This window comes from Chelmon rostratus, chromosome 6 (genome assembly GCF_017976325.1).
Source record: "Chelmon rostratus isolate fCheRos1 chromosome 6, fCheRos1.pri, whole genome shotgun sequence".
In the NCBI taxonomy this organism is placed as follows: Eukaryota; Metazoa; Chordata; class Actinopteri; order Chaetodontiformes; family Chaetodontidae; genus Chelmon; species Chelmon rostratus.
The window spans coordinates 14,969,134-14,991,462 of record NC_055663.1 but is presented as its reverse complement, the minus strand read 5'-3'; the positions used below and the strand labels follow the sequence as shown (position 1 = coordinate 14,991,462).

At 44.1% G+C, this 22,329-nt stretch overlaps 1 protein-coding gene across 1 annotated transcript in view; it reads left to right on the top strand.

Moving 5' to 3' along the window:
* ptprq (protein tyrosine phosphatase receptor type Q) overlaps positions 1-21,781 on the top strand; it is a 35,723-nt gene extending 13,942 nt beyond the window's left edge. Inside the window, exons 22-63 of the mRNA XM_041939304.1 lie at positions 371-440; positions 562-761; positions 938-1,166; positions 1,285-1,413; positions 1,519-1,665; positions 1,904-2,064; positions 3,120-3,594; positions 3,691-3,852; positions 3,957-4,136; positions 4,220-4,327; positions 4,615-4,896; positions 4,987-5,268; positions 5,678-5,798; positions 5,894-6,048; positions 6,177-6,322; positions 7,218-7,389; positions 8,792-9,112; positions 9,203-9,478; positions 9,591-9,742; positions 10,042-10,183; positions 10,660-10,935; positions 11,038-11,409; positions 11,681-11,790; positions 12,041-12,227; positions 12,334-12,572; positions 13,239-13,308; positions 13,724-13,882; positions 14,101-14,392; positions 14,481-14,554; positions 14,673-14,772; positions 14,923-15,051; positions 16,250-16,294; positions 16,961-16,987; positions 17,187-17,268; positions 17,884-17,974; positions 18,143-18,219; positions 18,500-18,634; positions 18,779-18,904; positions 19,486-19,631; positions 19,764-19,899; positions 21,484-21,607; positions 21,713-21,781. Of these exons, the coding sequence (XP_041795238.1) occupies positions 371-440; positions 562-761; positions 938-1,166; positions 1,285-1,413; positions 1,519-1,665; positions 1,904-2,064; positions 3,120-3,594; positions 3,691-3,852; positions 3,957-4,136; positions 4,220-4,327; positions 4,615-4,896; positions 4,987-5,268; positions 5,678-5,798; positions 5,894-6,048; positions 6,177-6,322; positions 7,218-7,389; positions 8,792-9,112; positions 9,203-9,478; positions 9,591-9,742; positions 10,042-10,183; positions 10,660-10,935; positions 11,038-11,409; positions 11,681-11,790; positions 12,041-12,227; positions 12,334-12,572; positions 13,239-13,308; positions 13,724-13,882; positions 14,101-14,392; positions 14,481-14,554; positions 14,673-14,772; positions 14,923-15,051; positions 16,250-16,294; positions 16,961-16,987; positions 17,187-17,268; positions 17,884-17,974; positions 18,143-18,219; positions 18,500-18,634; positions 18,779-18,904; positions 19,486-19,631; positions 19,764-19,899; positions 21,484-21,607; positions 21,713-21,750 (6,945 nt within the window). The 3' untranslated portion in view covers positions 21,751-21,781. The remainder of the gene's footprint in view (positions 1-370; positions 441-561; positions 762-937; positions 1,167-1,284; positions 1,414-1,518; positions 1,666-1,903; positions 2,065-3,119; positions 3,595-3,690; positions 3,853-3,956; positions 4,137-4,219; positions 4,328-4,614; positions 4,897-4,986; positions 5,269-5,677; positions 5,799-5,893; positions 6,049-6,176; positions 6,323-7,217; positions 7,390-8,791; positions 9,113-9,202; positions 9,479-9,590; positions 9,743-10,041; positions 10,184-10,659; positions 10,936-11,037; positions 11,410-11,680; positions 11,791-12,040; positions 12,228-12,333; positions 12,573-13,238; positions 13,309-13,723; positions 13,883-14,100; positions 14,393-14,480; positions 14,555-14,672; positions 14,773-14,922; positions 15,052-16,249; positions 16,295-16,960; positions 16,988-17,186; positions 17,269-17,883; positions 17,975-18,142; positions 18,220-18,499; positions 18,635-18,778; positions 18,905-19,485; positions 19,632-19,763; positions 19,900-21,483; positions 21,608-21,712) is intronic.
* The last annotated feature ends 548 nt before the right edge of the window (positions 21,782-22,329 follow it).

Genomic DNA, 22,329 nt, shown 5'->3' with positions numbered 1-22,329 from the left:
AATTTAGATAAATTCCCCATTAGTCTGATAATCAGTCCTAAGTTGTCATTTAATTTTCATGTCATTATTAATTTATTTTTCATTCATTTTGATTTATTCTGTTTTAAATCTTTGAGAAAATCAAACACACAGGCAGCAGTTCAGAGGCTGAGATCTGTTTACATACTGTTAACATACCTTAACATTGGATCATGTTGTGTGATGTTGTGCTACTGGCATCAGTGAATCACCTCTAACAGATTGTTGTTCCAGTTGTGATCATTACCTGAGATTAGCACCTAATCAGGATCTGATGGCTGCCCTATCGACAGGAACATGAATTAATTATGATACTTAATACAACCAGCTCTCTCTCTCTCTGTAACTTTAGGTAGCAGCCATATCTCCAGCTGGAATAGGAGCCTTCAGCAAATCTTTATACATAAAGACGGCTGAGTCCCGTGGGTATTCATGCACACACTTCTCCAGTGATCTCAAAATCTGTACAGTAATTCTCTATGTCTAGTATTGCATGTACAGTAGGTGTGTGTGTACATTCATTTGCATTTGCATTCCCTGCAGCCCCCGGCCTCGTGACCAACTTGACAGCTTTTGCCCAGAACCACACCTCCGTCATGGTTACCTGGTTCCTGCCGCACCGCATCAACGGCCTCATCACAAAGTTTGCTGTCAAGGCGAAACACGCTCGTACCGGGCAGACAGTCCGCACGTTAGAGGTCAACGCAGAGGACATCATGACCGGAGCGCTGCCTCACTGCAATGTACTGCAATACAACGTCGCCCTTTGTCTTTTCTGTTATTGTGCGATGTTCTTTTTCTGTCAGGATTATAGATGCTAACAATGGACAAGGTCAACCACCTGCACTACCTTAAAAATTACATTTTTTCTCATATGCTTTTCCCTCTGTGTGTGTCCTGTATGATTTTGTATGCCCAGGATGCAGCTGATATCCTTTCCCGTGCAACTCTCAGTCCTTTGGAGATAACAGCGTCATCTCCACCCATCACCCTCTCCGCCGTTCCCCCTGCAGCCTCCTGGAGTGTGCCCATATCAGTCGGAGTTGATCAGCTGCGACCTTACACCGCCTATCTGTTCGAAGTGTCTGCCTTCACCTCTGATGGAGAGGGACAGATAGCCTCCACCATGGTCCGCATGCCAGAATCAGGTGTGGAAGAAAGAAGCAAACCAGCCTGTAGTTTTATGCTTAATTTGGAAATTAGATCATTTTTAGCATATTCAGTATTTACTGCATGTATGAAAATCATTACTTCTGTGTGTTGCAGCGCCAGAAGACCCGCCACAAAGCTTCTCTATATTAAACATGACGTCTAGATCGATCTCCGTGTCCTGGAACTCTCCCAACATCATCACAGGAAAATTCACCTACGTGATCTACCTTTATGGACCCTCAGGTTTTTAAACATTCACTTTTGAACACACTCGCTGTGTATGCATGCACAATCAGACTCAAACTCCAAATAGATCCACATCCATTCAGTTTTCTATTTCTCCATCAGGATACTTGTATGAGAACAGCACAGGAGACATGCGCTTCACTCTTACTAGTTTGACCCCCTACACGAGGTACACGGTGGCGGTGCGAGCCAAAGCTGCTGGAGAAGTGGGTCCAGCAGCGCAGGATGAAGTACTTACACCTGCTGAAGGTGAAGACAAACATCTCTTTTTTGCATTTAGATGAACATCAGCGCTGTAACTGATGATCATTTTTTATTATCATTATTCACTAGTTCTTGTTTAATCAAGTGAAAAATCCTCCATTTCAATAGAATGTGTCTATGTACATTTACTACCTTAGACATCCAGGTTTTAACTGTTAACTGTGTGTGTTTGCATCCTTGCACTTACATGTCTGTGTCTCTATATGCGTGTTTGTGTGAGTAGCACCCGGTGCAGTGCAGGACTTGAGAGCAGAAGCTGAGGATTCTGTTTCGATCCGCGTGAGCTGGAGAAGCCCTGCACAGCCCAACGGCATGATCACACAGTACAGGCTGCAGGTTCTGGTGGACGACGTTCTGCTGCAGGACATCACCCTCACTGCAGAGGTGGGAAGCAAGATGTTACAGCTCTGCACAGCCACCATAAGTGTGTCCCATTGCAGCCTTGTACTGGTGAAAATTCACTGTTAAAACCTAAGCCTGTTCCACTGGAAAGGCTTAATCAAACTGGACTATTAACACCAAAAATACCACTGTACATATTCAAGAAAAGTGAAAACTCATCAACACTTGTACTATCCATTAGAATTACCCTCCTGCATGAAGCTACAAATCCATTACATAGGCATTGATTGACTTTAAGGCTGTGTCATCAGATTTTTCAGTATGATGTAATCAAAAAACACTACTACAAGCATCATAAATTAACATATTGTTCGACAGTAGTATTTTCTCATCAACAGTTGATTATAAGATCTACAAAGATAATTTTCTTGACTGATTCTTACTGACCTCATGGATTACGTTAGACTGTGCTGTACAAATGCTGTGTCCACTTCCTCGGCATGGGCACATACACATAAATACACACATACTCGCACTAATGCGGTGTGCTTGTTTAAGGAAATGCTCGACTGAACAGGAAGGTCTTTAGAAAACAGTTTCAAGTCTAAGATCTGCAGACAAACTGTTCCATCGCTTCGGTGCAGAAATGCTGAACGTTGCCTCTGAAAACTTCCTCGGCACAAAGGCAGGAGGTTTCCTCCTTGTGACTGAAGAGATCTGCTGAGATTGTAAACTGACAGCATGTCTAAAATAAATACTGTGTAGTCAGACCAGCAAGTGATTTGTAGAGTAAGAGGAGGATTTTGAGTTGTATCCTGAAAACAACAGGTAGCCAGTGAAGGTTTCGGACAACTGGATTTATTTGGTCTGATTTCTTAGTAGTAGTTTTAGTAGTCATTGGAACTATTGCAAAAACATCCTGTTATGCAACCTGTAAGCCATGTCCGCTGTCTGCTGATGTCTACTGATTTAAACAGACATTGCTTTAAGGGCTGATGAGCCATAAAATGATTGGGAGTCACTGCTTTACGCTGCACCCAACCAGAAGAAACCAAACACTCCAGTCAGAATATAAAATGTATTTTATCTTCCTTCAGAATACAACCGGTTTGAATGAAGATGAGACACTTCTCCCTGATGTCAATACCAATCCCGGGCGACGTAAGAGAGCTGCCGAGCTCGGCCTGGTCACATCACCGCCGACTTTCACGGCCACTATTTCTGATCGCACGCTGCCCACTAGTGTGACTGCTTCCAGCCTCTCACGCTCTCCTGACCAGATCACTAACACCGACCCGACTGAGAAGCCCAGCACCAGCTACGCTTCAGCTTCACACTCTGACAGCAAAAATAGTCCGTCTACTGACGCTGCAGTCTTTGGGCCCTCTGCCTTTTCTCTTACCTCTGCTCCACCTGCCACGCTTCCACCCTGGCTGACGAAGCAAACACATGCTGGGGATGTAACCTCAGATTCCTCCCCTTTGGCCCTGACTCCAGGCCAGCTCCGCTTGTCCACACATGATGCATCAAATCCAGGACACTTTTCGACACGCAGTGCTTCTGGTACCACAGGTGGGAGAGTATTACCCACAGACACAGCCTCACTGATTTTTTTTTTTTTAATCTGTTCTAGTGCTTCTGAATCCTGTGTGTGCGTGCACGTTTCAGGTGTAACAGTAAGAGAGGAGGTGGTGGACGTTTTGTCTGAGGAGCAGTCTTACCTGGTGTCAGATCTGAATCCCTTCACCGATTACACATTCAGGGTAACTGCTTCCACAACTGTGGGAGAGGGTCCTGCGTCGGATATCACTGAGAAGACCAGGGAGCAGGGTTAGTGGTCACATGTTGCACTAATAATAATAAACTTTAAAAGAAAAACTCATGAAAAAGCCTTTAAAAGATGCTAAATGTCTTGTACTGTATGTGTTGTTTAGTTCCTAGCTCAGTGCTCGAGGTGTCCTACCAAAACATCAGCTCCACCTCCATACTAGTGAGCTGGGTCCCACCACTGAACCCCAATGGAAGGATCACACATTACACTGTCTATGGTCTCAAACTGCACAGTAATCAGGCCCTGAAGTGGATTGCTAACACCACCAGCATATTGATAACAGGTAATCACTTTTCTCTGCGCAGTTCTTTCCGATCGTTGTAATAATACAGGTCTGACGCTAAATATCTCTGCTCTCATGTATAGATTTGGACAAGTATACTGGTTATAAGCTGCGTGTAGCTGCATCCACAGCTGTGGGAGAGAGCTCTCTGTCTGAGGAAGATGACATCTTTGTTTTCACCTTAGAGGATGGTATGTGAGGAACACAAAATGTATACACGACAAAAAGATTGCTTATGAGTGTTGGACCAAATAAAATCACAATGAATTTGTCATGGATCAAAAAGTGCAATGAAATAAAAGCTGTATTGTTAGACTGGGTGCTCAGTGTGTGGCACGCACATCACACTGAGCACCCACAACATTTCAGTGTCAGTGAACAAATGTCAAATTGATGATATTAAATATGAAACATTTGAGTTCATCTGTCAGATTTGCTCTATTCTCTCTGGGATTTGTCTTTCCCATCGCGTCCTCAGAACCTGACTCCCCCCCTGTGAACCTCACTGTGGATGACACCAGCCCCTCCACTGCCACGCTGGCCTGGTCTGCACCAGAGAAAGCCAATGGGGTGATCCAACATTACGAGGTCCTGTACGAGAACGAATCCTACTCTGCAGTGATGAACGTGTCTTCTAACAGCGTCACTCTCATCAACCTGAAGCCATTCTCCTACTACAACGTGTCTGTGAGGGCGTACACGCGTTACGGCCATGGCAACCAAACATCAGACACTTTATACCTGCTGTCTGGAGAGGATGGTGTGTTGATGGATGCAATGAAGGATGAAATACACACTGTCAACTGCTAAGATTTTAGTAAAAGTGCATCTTCTTGTGTTCTCCCTCCAGTCCCAGGCAGCCCTCCGTATGCCGTTTCTTTTGAGTCAGTCAGTTCCAGCGAGGTGAACGTGACCTGGCAGCCTCCTCTTCTGCCCAACGGGGTCATCACCCACTACAGCTTGGAGCTTTGGAATTCCAGTCACTACCTGAACCTCACCTCCCCAACCAACCACATCCGCGTCACGCACCTGAGGAAGTACGCACACTACCGCGTCGTGGTGCAAGCGCACACGCGCGCCGGGCCCGGAAACTACAGCAGCGAGCCGCTCAACATCACCACCCTGGAGGATGGTGAGAGGGACGGGTGGGGGGGAAAGAGGAACGGGGAGGGTTTGTTTTCAGTTCCAGCACACGGCACGATTGCATCATGACATGAGTTCGAAGGGCATCTGATTAAATCTGACTTTCCTCCCGCCTTTCCTCCTCAGTTACATGTCTCTGTTTCAGCTCATGCTAATGATGTTACATCACAGGTATTTGATGCCACGTGCCTCTCGTGCCTCCCATCAGGCCTGAGAAGCACAAACAAACAACAACAGTCATTACAACTAACCAGTTTTTCATTTCAGGGCAATGCTCTGATTCTCTCTGGCACATTCCTGACGGGCAAATGTGTTTTTAAAAAAATCTCTTCATCTCCTGTATTGATCAGTCATCCTCCTGTGTTGTGTTACTGGAGAGTCTCTTTCCTGCATCTCAGCTCCAGACACACCCCCTCAGTTCCTCCATGCCAGGAAGTTGTCAGACTATGAGGTAGAGTTGTCATGGCAACCGCCACTTGAAGCCAATTCAGACATACTCTACTACATTGTCAGAGTTTGGTGAGTTACTTAATGTACTTCTCTCTGTCTGTTCGACTCGTTGTTTAAAAAGAGACAGAACTGGTTGCTGCATAAATGGTTGCTCTCTTTGTTAGGAATGAAACGGCTGAGGTGTGGCACAATGTAACGGGGACATCGGTGGTTATTAATGTCGACTCAGAGAGTCGCTACAACGCCTCCGTCTCCAGCTGGACCAGACTGGGAGATGGAGGAGTGCTGATCTACATCAGCTTTACCACCACTGATGCAGGTGCCGGATAATTGTTCAAGAATTTTTGACGGATAACTTTATCGTCCTCACATGCAAAATATCTCTCCAACATGCATTTGTATGAATATTTGTCTGTGTGTCCTTTGTCTTTGCTCCCTGGCTTGTAGAACCATTTGACCCCCCACAGAATGTGACTTTTGCAAATGTGACCACCTCCTCTGTCACCTTGCTGTGGCACCCGCCTGCTGAACCCAATGGCATCATTATACACTACACTATTTACTACTCAGATAACGTCACCGTGACTGAGCAGGTGAGACACAGTATACTGTATATCATTGATCCCCAACCCGTGGGCCACAGCCCACTAGTGGGCCATGGGTCATTTGGTACTGGGCCGCACAGAAAGAAAAAATAATTTCCATTATTTTGTTTTTTCACATAATTTGAAAAACAGGCGGTGCCTGACAGTGCCAGTCTGCAGCCAGGTCCTCTTGACATGATTAAAAAGTGGATTTACGTTCATTATTATTGTTATTATTAAAGAGAAAATACCACAGTTTTTAATGCCGATCTTATTATTTTATATTGTTTTTATCTGCTACACCTTTAGACTGGGCCGTGAAAATATTGTCAGACATTAAACTGGGCCATGGTACAGAAAAGGTTGGGGACCACTGCTGTATATAGTATACAGACAGGTGACAAATTAAAGTTGCACTGATCAAAAATGGATGAAATGACCATGTGTAATGTGGCATAGTGACAAACCCACAGAGAATTATAACCCACTTCTGTAGTTCTTCTCAGCTCTACAAAGCATTTCAGCATCTTTTACCTCATTGTTTTGGCTTTCTTTCCTATAACTTTCCTGTTTTTGCTCACTCTCACTGCTCATTAGTCTTGTTTGTAGCAGCAGGTTGTTGTTTTCAACCAAAAAAAATCTTGCTGTATGCTACCTGCACACCACCAAACAGCAAACAGAGAAAGTTAGTGGCGCTGGAGCATTTAGCAGCTAAAGAGCCAAATAGAACTATAATAAATGCAGGTGTTTCCTCATGGCTCATGGTGGAACAGCACCTGACCAAGATGCTTAGTGACTGGTTTTCCTTTAGTTTGTACAAAAGGGTGACAAATTAGACTGATCTTGATTAAATGCCTGTTCCAGTGTGTGAAAGTAACCCTAATGCCCCTTTTTTTCCCCATAGAGGATTCCCATTTCAGACTTAGATGCCCCTGCCTCTCCTGATTCAGCCCACTCCTACACACTGACTCAGCTGATTGGGGGCACAAACTACACCCTGTGGATGACCTCCAGCACTGTGCAGGGGGACGGAGGGGTCCAGAGCGAGCCACTCTCCGTGTTCTTACCGGAGGACGGTCAGTCAGACACACACTCACACAATCCCACGTACAGCAATGTAGATTAAAGAAAAAGAATAGACGTAAACATAACATGCTACACATCACGGCTGATAGTTATCGCATACAGTAATTCTAAGCCTCACTGGAGGACATGTCTGCACACTTTTTTCAAAACTCTTCAACTTCAAAAAAATAAAATTACATAAAAACTCTGCGGTTGAAGATTTAACTTTCAGTCTGTTCGTTAAAGGAGATAACAGTCGGCCTGGCAAACTGGCTCACTGTGTCTTGAAGGCAGCCAGTTTGTGTTTCCTTTTACTAAGCACGACGAAAGTTGTTGGGGATTAAAGAAGAGACAGAGAAAGACAAAGAGAGCGCAGAAACGTTTACGATATGATGACAGAGAAACAACAAAGCCTGCCGTGCTTTGAGAACATTCACGCTGGGCTCATGCTACAATTGCACTGTTGCCATGGAGACCAAAATTTGCATATAGCGTTTAGTCGTACTTAGGGTTTTTGATATAAAAAGTGAGGTGCACATAAAGCTGGATCTCTTTGTTTTTATGTGATTTTGGGAAAAATGGTGCAGACAATCCGCCACAGGCTTTGTCACGCACAGCACATATTTGTATGTCCTGATTCACTTTTTTCGTGTAAACATTTTGCTCGTGAAGTATTCTCTGTCTGTCTGAATGATTACTGCTCATACTGACTCTGTATCTCTGCCTGTGCTCTAGCTGCTCCGCTCTCAGCACAAGCACCGGACCTCCAGGGCACCTTGTCTCTCCCGTACAGCCAAGCCCAGCAGGGGGCTCACTCCCCTGGGCTCAGACCCCCACACACACCTGGCCCCTCACATCCACTCATTCATCTTATGGATCTCTCAAGTTTTATCTGCCCTTTCCCCCCTTCATCTCCCCCTTTTTTCTACTCTGTGCACCATCTGTGTTTTCGGGGCTGAGACGATGAACAGGATGAGTATTTTCTCCTCAACCCCTTTCTTTCCCAAGGTTTTCAGTGTGCCAGTTCCCTCCTAAATGCCTCCGTATGCCTCCGAATGGGCTGCTAGTTTCATAGGATGTTGTTTCTGTGTCTATTTACTGTACTTTTTACTTTGCTGTGCTTCTGTGTTGCTGAAGTCTTGCCGTATTGTTCACTTGATGTGTGTCAATTTTGTTAATCACAACAATGCTGCCAATGATTATGATGGTGCTTGTGACAGAAGATGATAATGATGATGGTGACTGGTGCGCTGTTCATTTTCCCTCAAGCGTCAGAGCGTGTGTGGTTGATTGATACCTTAATTTACTGCCTCATAATATAGTAAACTCACATCAAATGGCTCACAGTTTTCAACCGTTGTTGTCACTAGCGTTTAACAATAGTAACGCTATTGTATTTGTCTCCCTCTTCAGTGCCAAGCGACTCGGTCCGAAACTTGACAGCTCAGATCTTCAGCTCCACAGCCATCATCGTCAGCTGGGACCCTCCCCTCGAGCCAAACGGCCGTCCCTCCTACCTGCTCACATTACAGGAGGCCGGCACCCCACCAAACGTATCCAACCAAGGGACTCCAGCTGTCAATAAAACCATCAAGCATACCACGACTGACAACGTCTTCCTATTTACCAGACTCAAGAAGTATTTCCCTTATGTGCTGACTGTTACACCTGCAACTGGTGCTGGCCCTGCCTACAACCACACCAGCACAATGTACCTGAGGACCGATGATGACAGTGAGTTTACCTGTGCAAACGTTCACTTATGGAGAGTATGGTTTGTGTATTTATTGTGACTGACATGTGTGTGGGTGTCTTTCTCTTTAGTTCCCAGTTCAGCTCCGTTGCTGATGTCCACCAAGAATCTGTCATCGTCTGCCATCGCAGTGGTCTGGCAGCGCCCTCTCGAGGCCAACGGGGAGATAACCGAGTATACCCTTGCCCTGTTTGGCCCCAGGGGCTCCAACATAACACACACCCCCAACACCTCGTTCATCCTCACCAACCTACTTCCTTACACAGCTTACAACCTCACCATTACAGCTGCAACACGTAAAGGCTCAGGGCCTTACCTGCTGCTGCAGCTGCACACTGATGAAGGAGGTGAGTTTGAAAGCTGGTTTAAAGTAAAATCCTAATGTGGTGGTATTTATTTATGAAACTATGGGAGCTGTCCGTTTCAGCCCTTCTCTGTCTGCCTAACTGTGTGTTTCAGGCCCCATGTCCCCTCCCCGTAACCTGACTATATACGACCACACGGCAGTCTCTGTGTGGCTGAGCTGGGAGCCTCCTCTAGAGCCCAATGGAGTAGTAATACAGTACGGCTTCAGGATCCGGGACCTCATCACACACACCGTCACACACAGGGTACCGTTAATTTCACACACTGAAAGATACTCCACAATAGCAACAACACACACATACACACACACACACACACACACTTAGACACACTCCAGAGAACCACTCAGTAAGAATACACACTGTTACACAGACCGTAGCTCTAATTTCACACTCCACATAACACTCAGCGGTAACATAACACATACACACACATGCACATACGAGTGCTGATACAATAACATCCACACCAGTAATCAAGATTGGATAATTTAATCTCCTATGTGTCATTTTTTTTATGTGTGTGTGTGTTTGTTTTTGTGTAGAATTCCTCTGGTCCGTCGACCACAGAGTATCTCTCAGGCTTCAGGCCTCACAGCTCCTATGAGATCCGTGTTTACAGTTACACCAGAGTGGGCCATGGGAATCAGTTCAGCAGCCCTGTGACCTTCACGACTAACGAGTCAGGTAAAATACACGCTGTCCACACACAGTTTGCAGCACTGATTTATGTTCCCACGCTACCAGTTTGTGGATCATAATTCGCCAGTTGTAAAAACTGAGATCTGTACCATGCATTGTATTCATTTCAACTCATAACACCTTATTTATCATCGAAGGGACAATTCAGGGAAAGCAGGTTTGCAGCACATGAAAAAGCTCTAACATCAAAAACAAATCAATAGTAATAATAATCGATAAATAAGAGGATGTAATGGTTGTAAAAATTGCAATAAATTTAAAATAAAGCAGATTTGTTTTGTTTTCACAAACAATATATACCAGGTTGTATAATGACAGGCTGCACAACAGCTTTTGTTAGCATGTGCTATAAAATGTCCAAAGGTAAATACTGAAATTGAAGGTGGTTCTTTCCTCTTGCAGCTGGCAGTGACGAACACTACCTTAAGCTAATGCCAGTATAACAACATCTCTGTCTGCAGTGTCTGATGCTGTGGGGAACCTGTCCTGCTCAGGAGTGAGCTGGGATTCAGTTCAGATGTCTTGGGAACTTCCAGCCAACCCTAATGGGCAGATCCTTTTTTATGAGATTCTACTGGAGGTAGACTTGCAGTCCTATACACACCAGGCCCACACACCGGAGTACGTAGTGAATGGGCTGTCACCAGACCAGGAGTACACGCTCACTGTGGCTGCAGTCAACTCTGCAGGACCCGGAGACCGAGTAAACTGTACTGCTTCCACTCTCTCTGAATCAGGTAGTCAGTCTTATTGTGATGTGTTGCTATTTTCCATGTAATTGCTAATTTACTTAACAGAGACTGAATATTTACTTCAGTCCTCTCTGTCTCCATTAACAGTCCCAGCTGCCCCTCGCTTCCTCACCATCTCTCAGGTCACAGCTAACAATGTGACACTTAAATGGGCTCCACCGCTCTCCATCCCAGGCCTGCTGAAAGGGTACCACATCATTGCACAGCTGCTTTCAACTATTTGCGAACCAAACATACTAACTACTGCGCAGCCGGTCCCAGAGGACGAACTGACCTCAGACTGCGTGGACTCTAATGCCACGGTGTCTGTGAACACTTCGGATGGCTCCAAAGAGAACCACAGTGTCACGCTCCAATCCCTGGCTAAATACAGATACTACCGCTTCAAAGTGGCTGCAGTGACCAACGCCGGAGTTGGAGAATATACACAGTGGAATTATACACGCACCCTGGCTGGAAGTAAGAACGTCACAGTGATGATATGACCTTTTTGTGTTGCCAGGGGAGAGCTGGCAGTTAGTGAGTTAGTCATACTGTATCTGACCTCCCCTGGTGGTAGTAATGCATGCAGACAAGTCTTTAGTATGTTAATTCAGTATCTGGAAGAAAAATGATAAAGGAACCATTTTTAAGCCATATTTGATACGTTTATTAGGAGTTTGATGTAATTTTAACCATTTCATTTAAGTTACTAGCACATCATAAGTGTTTCTCTTATTTCCACCCTCAGACCCTGATGCCCCTCCCCGTGAGCTGAATGTGACGCCCTCATCCAACGGCCTTCGCATTGCATGGGGCGCTCCAGCTGTTCTCTCCGGACCGACTTGGTATCTAGTGCAGGTAAACACAGATGTTTGCACAACAGGTCAGCATGGTTTTATGTTGGTTAGAGTTTTTAAAACAGCAGTGGCAGCTCAGAGGCAGGTTAACTAATGGCAGTGGTTCTCAAACTGCGGAGTGGGCCTCCCTTTGCTGATGCTATTGTGCTGACCTTTCGCTAAAATTCAACTTGGATCCTTTTTCTGCCTGATTCGACTAATTCGACTTCTTCAAGTATTGAATCTTTCCATGAACCCTCCTGTCACACCAGGTGGATGGTCCTGATTTGAACATCTCAACAGTCCGAGCTCCAGGAGAGTTGATGACCATCGTTGTGACTAACTTGACTGCTTTCACTCGTTACTTTGTGACTATCACTGCCTTCACTGGTCCATTGGAGCACGCAACCAGTGATGGGAAAGCTATCGGGCCTATTGAATTTCAAACACTTGAGGAACGTATGTAGAAATTTCCTTCATGGAGCACCTTTGACAGCTGCTGCCCACCTGTGAATATGGCCACATGTTTATTATCATTATTATTTCTGCTTATCTCTGTCCCCAGAACCCAAAGACCCTCCCAAGAATGTGATTGTATCAGTTATCCCCGAGGAAGTGAACCGTGTGAAGGTGACTTTTACCCCTCCAGAGGAGCCCAATGGAAACATAACTGCCTACTTTGTGTACATCTATGAAAAGGACCAGCTGGTCAAGAACATCAGCCTTAATATCACCCAAAGAGACCAAAACATGATGACTGCTGTCATAGAGGGCCTGAAGGGAGGACACAGCTACAGTATACAGGTGAAGAACACGTGTCACACACATACACACACACACACACGCACGCACACACACACACACACACACACACACACACACGCACACAGGCAGCACATTTAGACATACACCTGGAGCTGGAGCTTCAGGTTGTCCTTGTTTCAAATATTCATTTAGTTGTTGAAGAATGGTTATTTTCTTTAGTGCAATATTATTATATCACCAATGTGTATGAAATATGCTTACATATAGTTCTAATGATCTATAGTGAAATTTAGGTGCACTTTAATTAAGCATGCTAACAGTGTGTTACAAAGGACTTGAAAATAAGTTTACTTTTCATAAGTGCACTTCATTACTATTAAAAGTATCTGTAATTTAGTACACTTTTTAAAAGTGCACTTAAGTACAATTTATGAAATAATTACAATAAAGTACCTCAAAATACCCCTTTAAGTATTGCAGAATTAGTGTAATCATCTATTTAGAAGTAGACTCAGTGAAAGTACATGTCAAATATACTTTAAATTAAACACAAAAAGTAAAAGTGTACTTGTAATGATATTGCTATACTTAAATTATACTGTATTTCTAATACACTAAAGTACACTATTTTTTACCTGGGTCCTTGTCTGTGCTTGTCCCTTCTCCTGCTGTCTTCCTTCATTTCTTCTATTTGTCTGTTCATAGATTTCAGCAAAGAACGGGGCTGGTCGAAGCCCACCCAGCCCACATGTCCAGATCACTACAGGGATCAAAGGTACGAGTCCCTCTTCTGCCTGTGTTCTCTGCACTGCGCTGCAGAGTTTCTCTCTTTCTTGTTGCAGCAGTGCAGCACAGATTGGGGACAGAGAATTGCCACTGCACAGTATTATCACTCAGCACAACAGTATGCAGGCACAGACACAGCAAATGTAACTCAGCAATATTGTCAGATGTGTCTGTATGATGCAGAGGTGCAGTTTCACTCTCATTATTCACAGCAGTGGCCCACTTGCCTTGTTTTATACGTAAATGCATCCCAGTAAGATACATAAAACCACATCTTCACACATACTGTATTCACACCACAACCTGTGTGTGTGTGTGTGTGTGTGTGTGTGTGTGTGTGTGTGTGTGTGTGTGTGTTTCTGTGTGGCTGTGCTCCTCTGTGTTCACACGTGCGTGTTTTCCAGCCCCGGCCAAGCCAACCCAAAGACCCCAGGCAGTGCTGGGCCATGGAGGGGTTGCCATGGTAACCCACAGGAGTATCACCATCCGCATGCCTGCCTGTTTCTATAGTGACGACAATGGACCAATCACAAAAATTCAGGTCATCGTGGCTGAGTCAGGGGGTATGACTCTTCAAAAGCATTGACAGCCATCACTTTTAGTTGAATACACTTTGGTTTTGGTCTTGTTTGTGCTTTAAGCCTCTAGTAGAATCTCATTTTACAGTACATCACTCTTGTCTCAAGCTCACAAAAGACAAAGTATGAGCAAAAGCCAACGGGCATAACGCCAGCTGAAATTTGACTCATTCATTTCCTCTCTAACCTTCATCCTGCCACAGTGAAGGACGTCCAGAACCTGACCAGCTGGAAGAATGCATTTTTTGATCGTCCTGCCCCTTACCTGACTGACAAGGGGTTCCCCAACCCGCCGTGTTTTTCGGAGGCCGGAGCGTCACGCACGGCGGCACACGTCAGAGGTGGTCGCAGTGTGTCCGGAGACGGCCGGCCCCCGCTGAGGCTAAACCACACTACAGCAGGAACCTACGTGATTGGAGAGAATGATGACTGTGTGACGGAGAACAACACTGATAATTTCTGCAATGGACCTCTGAAGCCTAACACGGTCTATGTGTGAGTGCAACACACACGCAACAACTTAAAACCTGTACGTACATGTTCTCCAACAATATAATGCTGACACTGGACTGTGGTTTCCTAGGTTTAAGTTCAGAGCCACTAACATCAATGACCAATCCACAGACTCTGAGTACTCTGAGCATGTCAAAACTGCAGGTATGTATATTCATCCCTGTATTCCTCTAAATCAGGAAGTGAAAACATAACCTGTTTAGCCCCTGTTGTTGTTTATGTATGATGTTGTCCAGCCTGTCTCCTCTCCCTCTCTCTGTAGTGGATGGCCTTTTGACCAGAGAGGAGCAGATCATTCTTGGAGTTCTGCTCTCCTTCTTCTTGGCTGTATTACTCATCATCATCATCTGTGGCTCAGTCAAGTAAGATGGCAATAGGCATTCATTCATTCATTCATTTGGCATGTGCGAAAGTCTGCATAAATATGGCTAACTTCACATTGCATAATTCCCACCAAATCTATTTCCGTTCTTTATTCATTTTAATTCTGTGTTCTGTGATTGACATGCCAGGATCCATCAGCGCAAGAAGGAGGGTGGGACATATTCACCCCGAGAGGCAGAGATTATAGAGACCAAGTGCAAACTGGATCAGCTGATCGCTGTGGCAGATCTGGAACTGAAACAAGAAAAGCTCAACCGGTTAGTCTGTGTGTTTCCTTTTAATCTGGAAGCGTCACTTTACTGAAACAACACACACGTTTTTGACGCCGGCTGCACACTACATGACTTTAGGCTTGATTTAGCGGCTCCAAAGATTTTAAATCTAAGTCAACAAGACAGAAATCTCTTTGCTGCAGCCAATTTGATGTGCTGTCAGCACAAAAATCTTCTAGTATGGTAGAGTTTGTGCAGAAAATAGCAGCAGCAGCGGCAGCACTACAGAACAACACAGCACCGTTGTGGCTTTAAAGTTTACCTCCAGTTCTTTGCAGAACAGACGAGTCATCCTGTCTGCATCTCTCCAACCATCCTCTCATACAAATTCAGCGTCTAGCCTTTCATTTTTTTTGGCACAAACAAGCGCACAGACAATAAGTGCTTCAAGCTGGTGAGAAACGAAGTCAAATTCAGCGTTAGTTTTGGTGTATCAAGGTCACTGATGGCTAAGATGAGGCGAGAAACTACAGGAAAGAAAAGCTTTCAATGTGAGTAAAGCAAAAAAAAGGTTGTTTTTGCACTTTTGTCTGCCATTATAAATAGACATTTGCATTAGAACAACCAGTAAGCATATAAAGCTTCCAGAACGCTTTTCCCTCTCTGACATCTGAAGAATACCCACATAATGACAAAATAAAAAAAGAAAGCTGAAATAGAGGAGCTCATGTAGGTGTAGAAGGTGGCTGTCTTCAAGAGGAACTAAATGAACAGGAACATTAAAAATATAAAACCCACATAAGAGAATCTAAATAAAGTGCCTCTACTCGACGGATCCGTAGCTGCCCCGTATCTCTTATGTGTAAGAGTAAGATAACTGGCATACTTGAGCAAATAGTTGCCTGCCTTATTAAACGGCCAGCGTGGCATTTTTTCATGTGTGGTGAGGTAGCCCTGAAAACGGAGGATGTTCCTGAGGATAACTTGCTGTCCACTCATTTCACACACTTCGAAGAGCAAAGATGAGTGTTTTTTTCACAGTCGCATGTTGCGCTCACTGTTAACTGCTCTTGCTGTCTTGTGTCTCTTCACAGTGAGCTGAGATCTGTATGAACACCACCTTTCCTGGCAGTTTTTTTGATAAAATAACACACTTTTCCTCGTTACTTGTTGCACCATTGCCACAAATAACGTGCACGCTCGCATTTGATTAGTTTGTTTTTATGCACTTTTCTCTCACCAGGTATTCTTCCTTCTTCTTTAGACGGAAAGAGATTTATGTGATCCAGTAAGTTGGACTTTTGACCTGTGTGTGTGTGTGTGTGTGTGTGCTTTTTTTGCATGTCCTACTCCACCTTTCACTCACCACTATATGTATGTTATTGTCATGGTACCCATTAGGGCTTGCGTTAAATGGTCCATCTCCGTGTTGGTGGAGGTCCACAGTTGAATTAATTAGTCACATCGGCAGTTTGCCTACAGTCTTCTCCTCTTCCTCCATCACTGGCAGGGATTGCAGAGCTGCGCCGACACTCCTCCGCTTGAGACCATTTTAATTTGTTTACCCACTCACTATCTCGAAAACGCTCAAACGGCTTAGCGGACTTAGAGGGCACAAATGGTAAGCTTTATCGATAGCTAAGGATCTTCGTAGCTACAAGTCTTTGTGCAAAGAAACGTCAGCCACAGGGGAATAGCCACAGGCTTCATTCAAGTTTACTGACGTTCACACATTCCCTTAGAGTGAAGCATCAAAGTCAGTGTTTAATCAAAGTGGAGTTGATTAAAAATGGGTGAACCTCCTTCGCTTAAACATACAGCGCCACATGCTCTCTGCAGCGTGGATCACTTGGGCTGTCATGGGTAGAAATACCCATGATGACATGAGTGTGGGTTGTGATTATTGAGTTAATTTGTTTATTTTGGTTGATGTTTGCCGTCTATTTTTGTCCAGGCTGCTCAGCTACAGGAAATCACTCAAGTAAGTCATCATGCATAAATAAAGTGAATATTCACACAGCAGCTGCAGCATAGATCAGCATGTTCTGTACTGCACAGTATTGCATGTTCTAACCTAAAATAAACTTCCAAAAAATATCATATTGTTGTGGAGTTCTTGTACATGCATTTCTCCCTGTTTCTCACATTCATTGTTATTTCTCTCCTTGCTTCCCTGTCAGGCCTGTCAACAAGAAGTCTTTCCTGCAGCACGTAGAGGATCTGTGTGCCAATGACAATGCCAAGTTCCAGGAAGAGTTCGCTGTAAGCATTTGCTGTGTATCAAGCTTTTAAGAATCAAAATATATAAATATATGAATATATGATATAATGAATATATAAATTGGAATGAAATACAAGAAGCAGGAAAGTCTGGTAAATCACGGAAAACATAAGAAGGATCATTTATTGCAGACAGTGAAGATGCTGAGAAAGTAAATGCAAACAAAATCAGTGCCAGCTTTGCTCTTGTTTTTTTGCACCTCTCACAATTTTGAAAAAGAGGTATAACATCCTAGAAAAAGGCAAAATCTTATAAGAAAGCAGCAGCTGCAAATAGTAAGCTAAACCTACCCTAGTCTAAATTATACATAATGCTTTATTTATTATTCATCATGAGCAGTGATATGTATAAAGTCATTACAGAATGCATGTCAGAAGGTGCTCGCCTCTTAACCAACGTAGAAACCTTAAGAGTTAAAGCTCTTTTTGAAGGTAAAAGAAACTGGATGAATAACTTCTATTTTTAGGTTTGTGTGTCGGAGTAAAAGGCTAAATATTTTACTTTTCGGTAAAATTTTAATTTAAGCCATATTTAAAAATATAAATTCTGACTCACATATGTGTGTTAATGTGAATATGGATGTATCATCTCCCCAGGAGCTTCCAAAACTGCTGCAGGACCTGGCCACCACAGACGCAGACCTGCCCTGGAACAAATCAAAAAACCGCTTCCCCAACATCAAACCTTGTGAGTGGTCAGGCTCAAAATCTGTCTTCCAGAGTTATGATACCTACATCTTTCTGAAATTACATGTTTGGATTAGCTCTAACATTAACTGCATGTGGAATTCACCACCACTTGCACTGCTGCATTCCACATGTTCCCACCATCCTCTTCTCACTATGCTGTGTCTAGACAATAACAACAGAGTAAAGCTGCTGTCAGAACCGGGCACTGCCGGCTCCGACTACATCAACGCCAGCTTTGTCTCAGTGAGTACCAGCTATCAGCCCAGCGGTTAACCTGGGGGGTCACTTCCACTTGAGTCATTACCAGGTTGTGAAATGCAGGCATGACACACATTTTTTTCAAGTTGTTCGAGATATTTCCCTACTTCTCTCTGAACTCTTTACATTTGCTATAAAATTTCTAAACAATTAGCCAATTAATTAATTTCATTAAATTTTTTTCCACAGTGAATCATGTTGACTTGTAAATCCAGTAGGTCTGTATATTGTAAAAACATCTTTCTCTCTCTTTCTGTGTCTCTAGGGCTACCTTTGTCCCAATGAGTTCATAGCCACCCAGGGTCCTCTTCCTGGCACAGTGGCTGACTTTTGGAGGATGATCTGGGAAACGGGAACTCGCACCATCGCCATGCTCACGCAGTGTTACGAGAAAGGCAGAGTGCGTCATCAGAGATTTACCAACGTTATGAAATAGCAGTCAGATGACAGGCTGGGCTCCATTTCAACTCTGCCACCAGGAGGGTTATGTCTGCTGCGAGGGTCTGATGCATGTGTGTGTGTGTGTGTGTGTGTGACATTTCAGATTCGGTGTCACAAGTACTGGCCAGAGGACAATAAGCCAATGTCAGTGTTTAGTGACATTCTCATCTCAAAGGTGTCAGAGGAAGTCCTTCCTGACTGGACTGTCAGAACCCTCAAAGTAGAAAAGGTAACGAAGCTAATAACCCCTCAAACACACACACACACACACACACACACGCACATATGCACACCTGACACACGTCACACCACTTTTCCATCTCACTCAATAATGTAAGCTTAGATGCCTTTTGTAAACTTCCATATGTTTTAAAGGCAAACCACTTAAAGGAGTAGTTCAACATTTTGTTCTCTTACTGAGATGAGGAGTCGTGTTTTTTCAGTAAATATGAAGCTCTTAATGTTAAGCTAAGCTAACAGAGTGGTATTGATCTTCTCATCTGACTCACTGCAAGGCTATTTCCTAAAATCTCAAAACGCTCCTTTAAGAACCGATCGTTATAGTAAGCTGAAGTTATTTGTTCCTCCTCTGGCAAACATAAATACCTTTTGAGCACATTTTATCAAACATATTTTCAAATTCTGTTGCATGTCAATGACTTTAGTATGTAAAGGCATTGTAATTACAGTTACAATTGTAACTGCCTTTTTATTTCCGTCGTCATAATGTAAATACTGGAGTTTGCATAATAATGAAGAAAACTCTGTTTAATTTACCGTCCTTTTTCTTGCATAAATTCCTCTTTGCAGCACGGGCACTACATTCTGGTTCGCCACTTCAACTACACGTCATGGCCTGAGCACGGAGTCCCAGAGTCCTGCAGCACTCTCATTAAGTTTGTCAAAGCCGTCCGGGCCCACAGGCACGACAACACCACAATAGTGGTCCACTGCAGGTACTTCAGCTCTTATAAGTCCATCTATAAATGGTGTTCCTGTGTTCCTTTGGTGTTTACCCCACAAATAAGGTATAAAGTGTAACAGCAGCAGACAGTATAATGGTACGTTGCTCTCTCGCTGGTCCTCAGTGCTGGTGTGGGCAGAACAGGCGTGTTTATTGCTCTCGACCACCTCATTCAGCACGTCAGAGATCACGACTTTGTGGACATCTACGGGCTGGTGGCTGAACTGCGCAGTGAGAGGATGTGCATGGTGCAGAATCTGGTGAGTTCACATCAAATCAAACAGCGTGTTTTATTCCTGTGGTTGAATTTCACAACCCAGAGAGAATAAATAAAAGACAAAAAAAATGGCACCATACTGTATTTTTGTCTTAAGTTGTTCCAGTGGCTGTCTAGTTGTCCTACTTTCTACTTCATGCCCTGTTATGATCCCACCCCCATGTGGAAATATTTGGAAATTTCTCGTTTTGACAAAGGGAATGATCTGGCAGTGGATTAAAGGCGTATGCTGAGCAGGATTCCCCCTCTTAAAAGCAGCATGAATCTTAAAATTACCCAATTCAGTCATTACTTCAGTGTCTCAGTGTCTGCAGGGACCCTCTGCCTAGTGCCTGTGCTTCTTCTCAGTATTATTGTTTTATTATTTCCTGTGTTCTGTTCGGTTCTTTGTGTCCACATTTTGTCAGTGGGGTATGAGCCTGCAGTGTCTGCAGAGCTGCATGCAAACGATGGGGCATGATTCTTTGAGACAGCGGTGCTCAGTGTGTCAGACAGCTAACTACTAGCATAGCAGTCCAGTTATTTTATGTAAACTCATAAATGTCATTGATGAGATGCTGGAGCACAGTGCCTTTACAGCTATAAACAAGCCCACAGTGGAACCCTATTATCTAAAACACTAGAAGCGAAATCACAGGCAGATATAAAAGTTACTGTGAATGTCCATCAGATCTGCTGTATGTATGATTTGATTTTACAGTGAAATGACAATGAATGGCAGTTATTAGGATTTCAGATGCATTCACTTATGTTTTACCCTCAAAGAAATTTCCTAGATAACTGAGTTAAGGATGTATTGAAACTTGTCTATTAGCCCGACTGTTCCCTTTTTGCACTGAACTTCAAAAACGGTGTCTTCACATTTGCTGATCAAAGCGATAAACTGATATGAATGAATCAATATTGGATTGAACTATGAAGTCAAGAGGCCGGTCGTTCCCTGCAGCGTCGCTCAGTCTACCGTGTGGTGGGGCCAGCTCGGCCAGATCCAATCAGCCACTCACTCGTCTCGGTCCAGCAGCCGTGCACTGATCCCAGCGCTGGTTTCAGTTCATTTAGGTTCACAAATAGACGGAGTCAGAAACTGAACCAGAATCCTTCAGGGATGAAGGTTATCTGTCATTGTCCATCATGCTCCGATGAAAGAGTCGCCCTGTGCATTCATCTGAAGCACGCCACTCTCAAGCGTCCATATCTCTCCACTCAGCCAGAGAAGGATCCTAACGAGCATGAACTATGGGCCCAGGAAACACAAAAGCCTGAGGAAGCCTGAAAAAAATGCATTTGAATGACTGGGGCGCGATCTTAAAACATGGTGCCCAGTTCTATAAGCGTAATACATCAATGGCTGCAGCATTAAGAGACGAGGTCGTTTCACATATCCCAGTTTAGTTGAGGTTTGATGCCTCAAATGTTAGTTTGTTGGAAATAAATCTGCAACTTAGCTCTGATAGGTTTATGTCCTGAAAGAGAAAGAAAAAGCCTTGAATCAAGTGGCATAATCTTGATGCCACATGGTGTGTGTGTGTGTGCGCGTGCATGTGTGTGTGTGTTTTCTGTGTGTCAGGCCCAGTACATCTTCCTGCACCAAAGCACGCTGGAGCTCCTGAACAATAAAGGCAACAGCCAATCCATCTGGTTTGTCAGCTATTCTGCTCTGGAGAAGATGGACTCCCTGGACGCCATGGAAGGTAAACAACAGCATCTAAACACACACACACACACACACACACTCAAGTAAACCTCACACTCGCCACAGCACAGCGCTCACGCCACACATCTGCACTGGTCTTCAGGTGACGTTGAGCTGGAATGGGAAGAGACCACTATGTGAAGACTGACTCGAGGGACACCTTTTGCCTGAGTGACGTTTGTGTGTTTCGAGGTCACTGGGATGTCGCCTTCGCCACACAAGGTGAGAGGGTGGAGAAGCAGGAGGTGAACAGCACAGTCTGTACTGAACGGCCTGTCAGTCGACGAAGGCTTTGTTGCTCCACTTTAACTCACTTCTCAGCGCAGTCCTCGCCTTTGAGGAAACTCTTGTCCACTTGTTTTCAAAGAGAGTGAGAAAAACGAACGGGAGACAGGGACATTTGAGAGAAACGACAGGGAGAAAGGAGCGAATCGGCGAGCTGACTGCAAGCGCTCTGTCACATCTGTAAGCCTTCAGGTACTTTGCACAAATTGATTTCACTGTGTATTGTAATTATTGTATTATGTTGATATCAACTGTGTTTTTGTAAGATAATTTATTCAGCCAAAATGGTGTTTTTTTTCAATCTCTTTGTAATTCTGCCTGCGTCGAAGTGTCGACAGCGATTCCATTTTGTTTATCCTTTCTCAGAGTGATTTGCAAAAATAAAAGCTTGTATTTTTTTCTTTTTTTGCCTCGACACTTAACGCTAAAACGCTT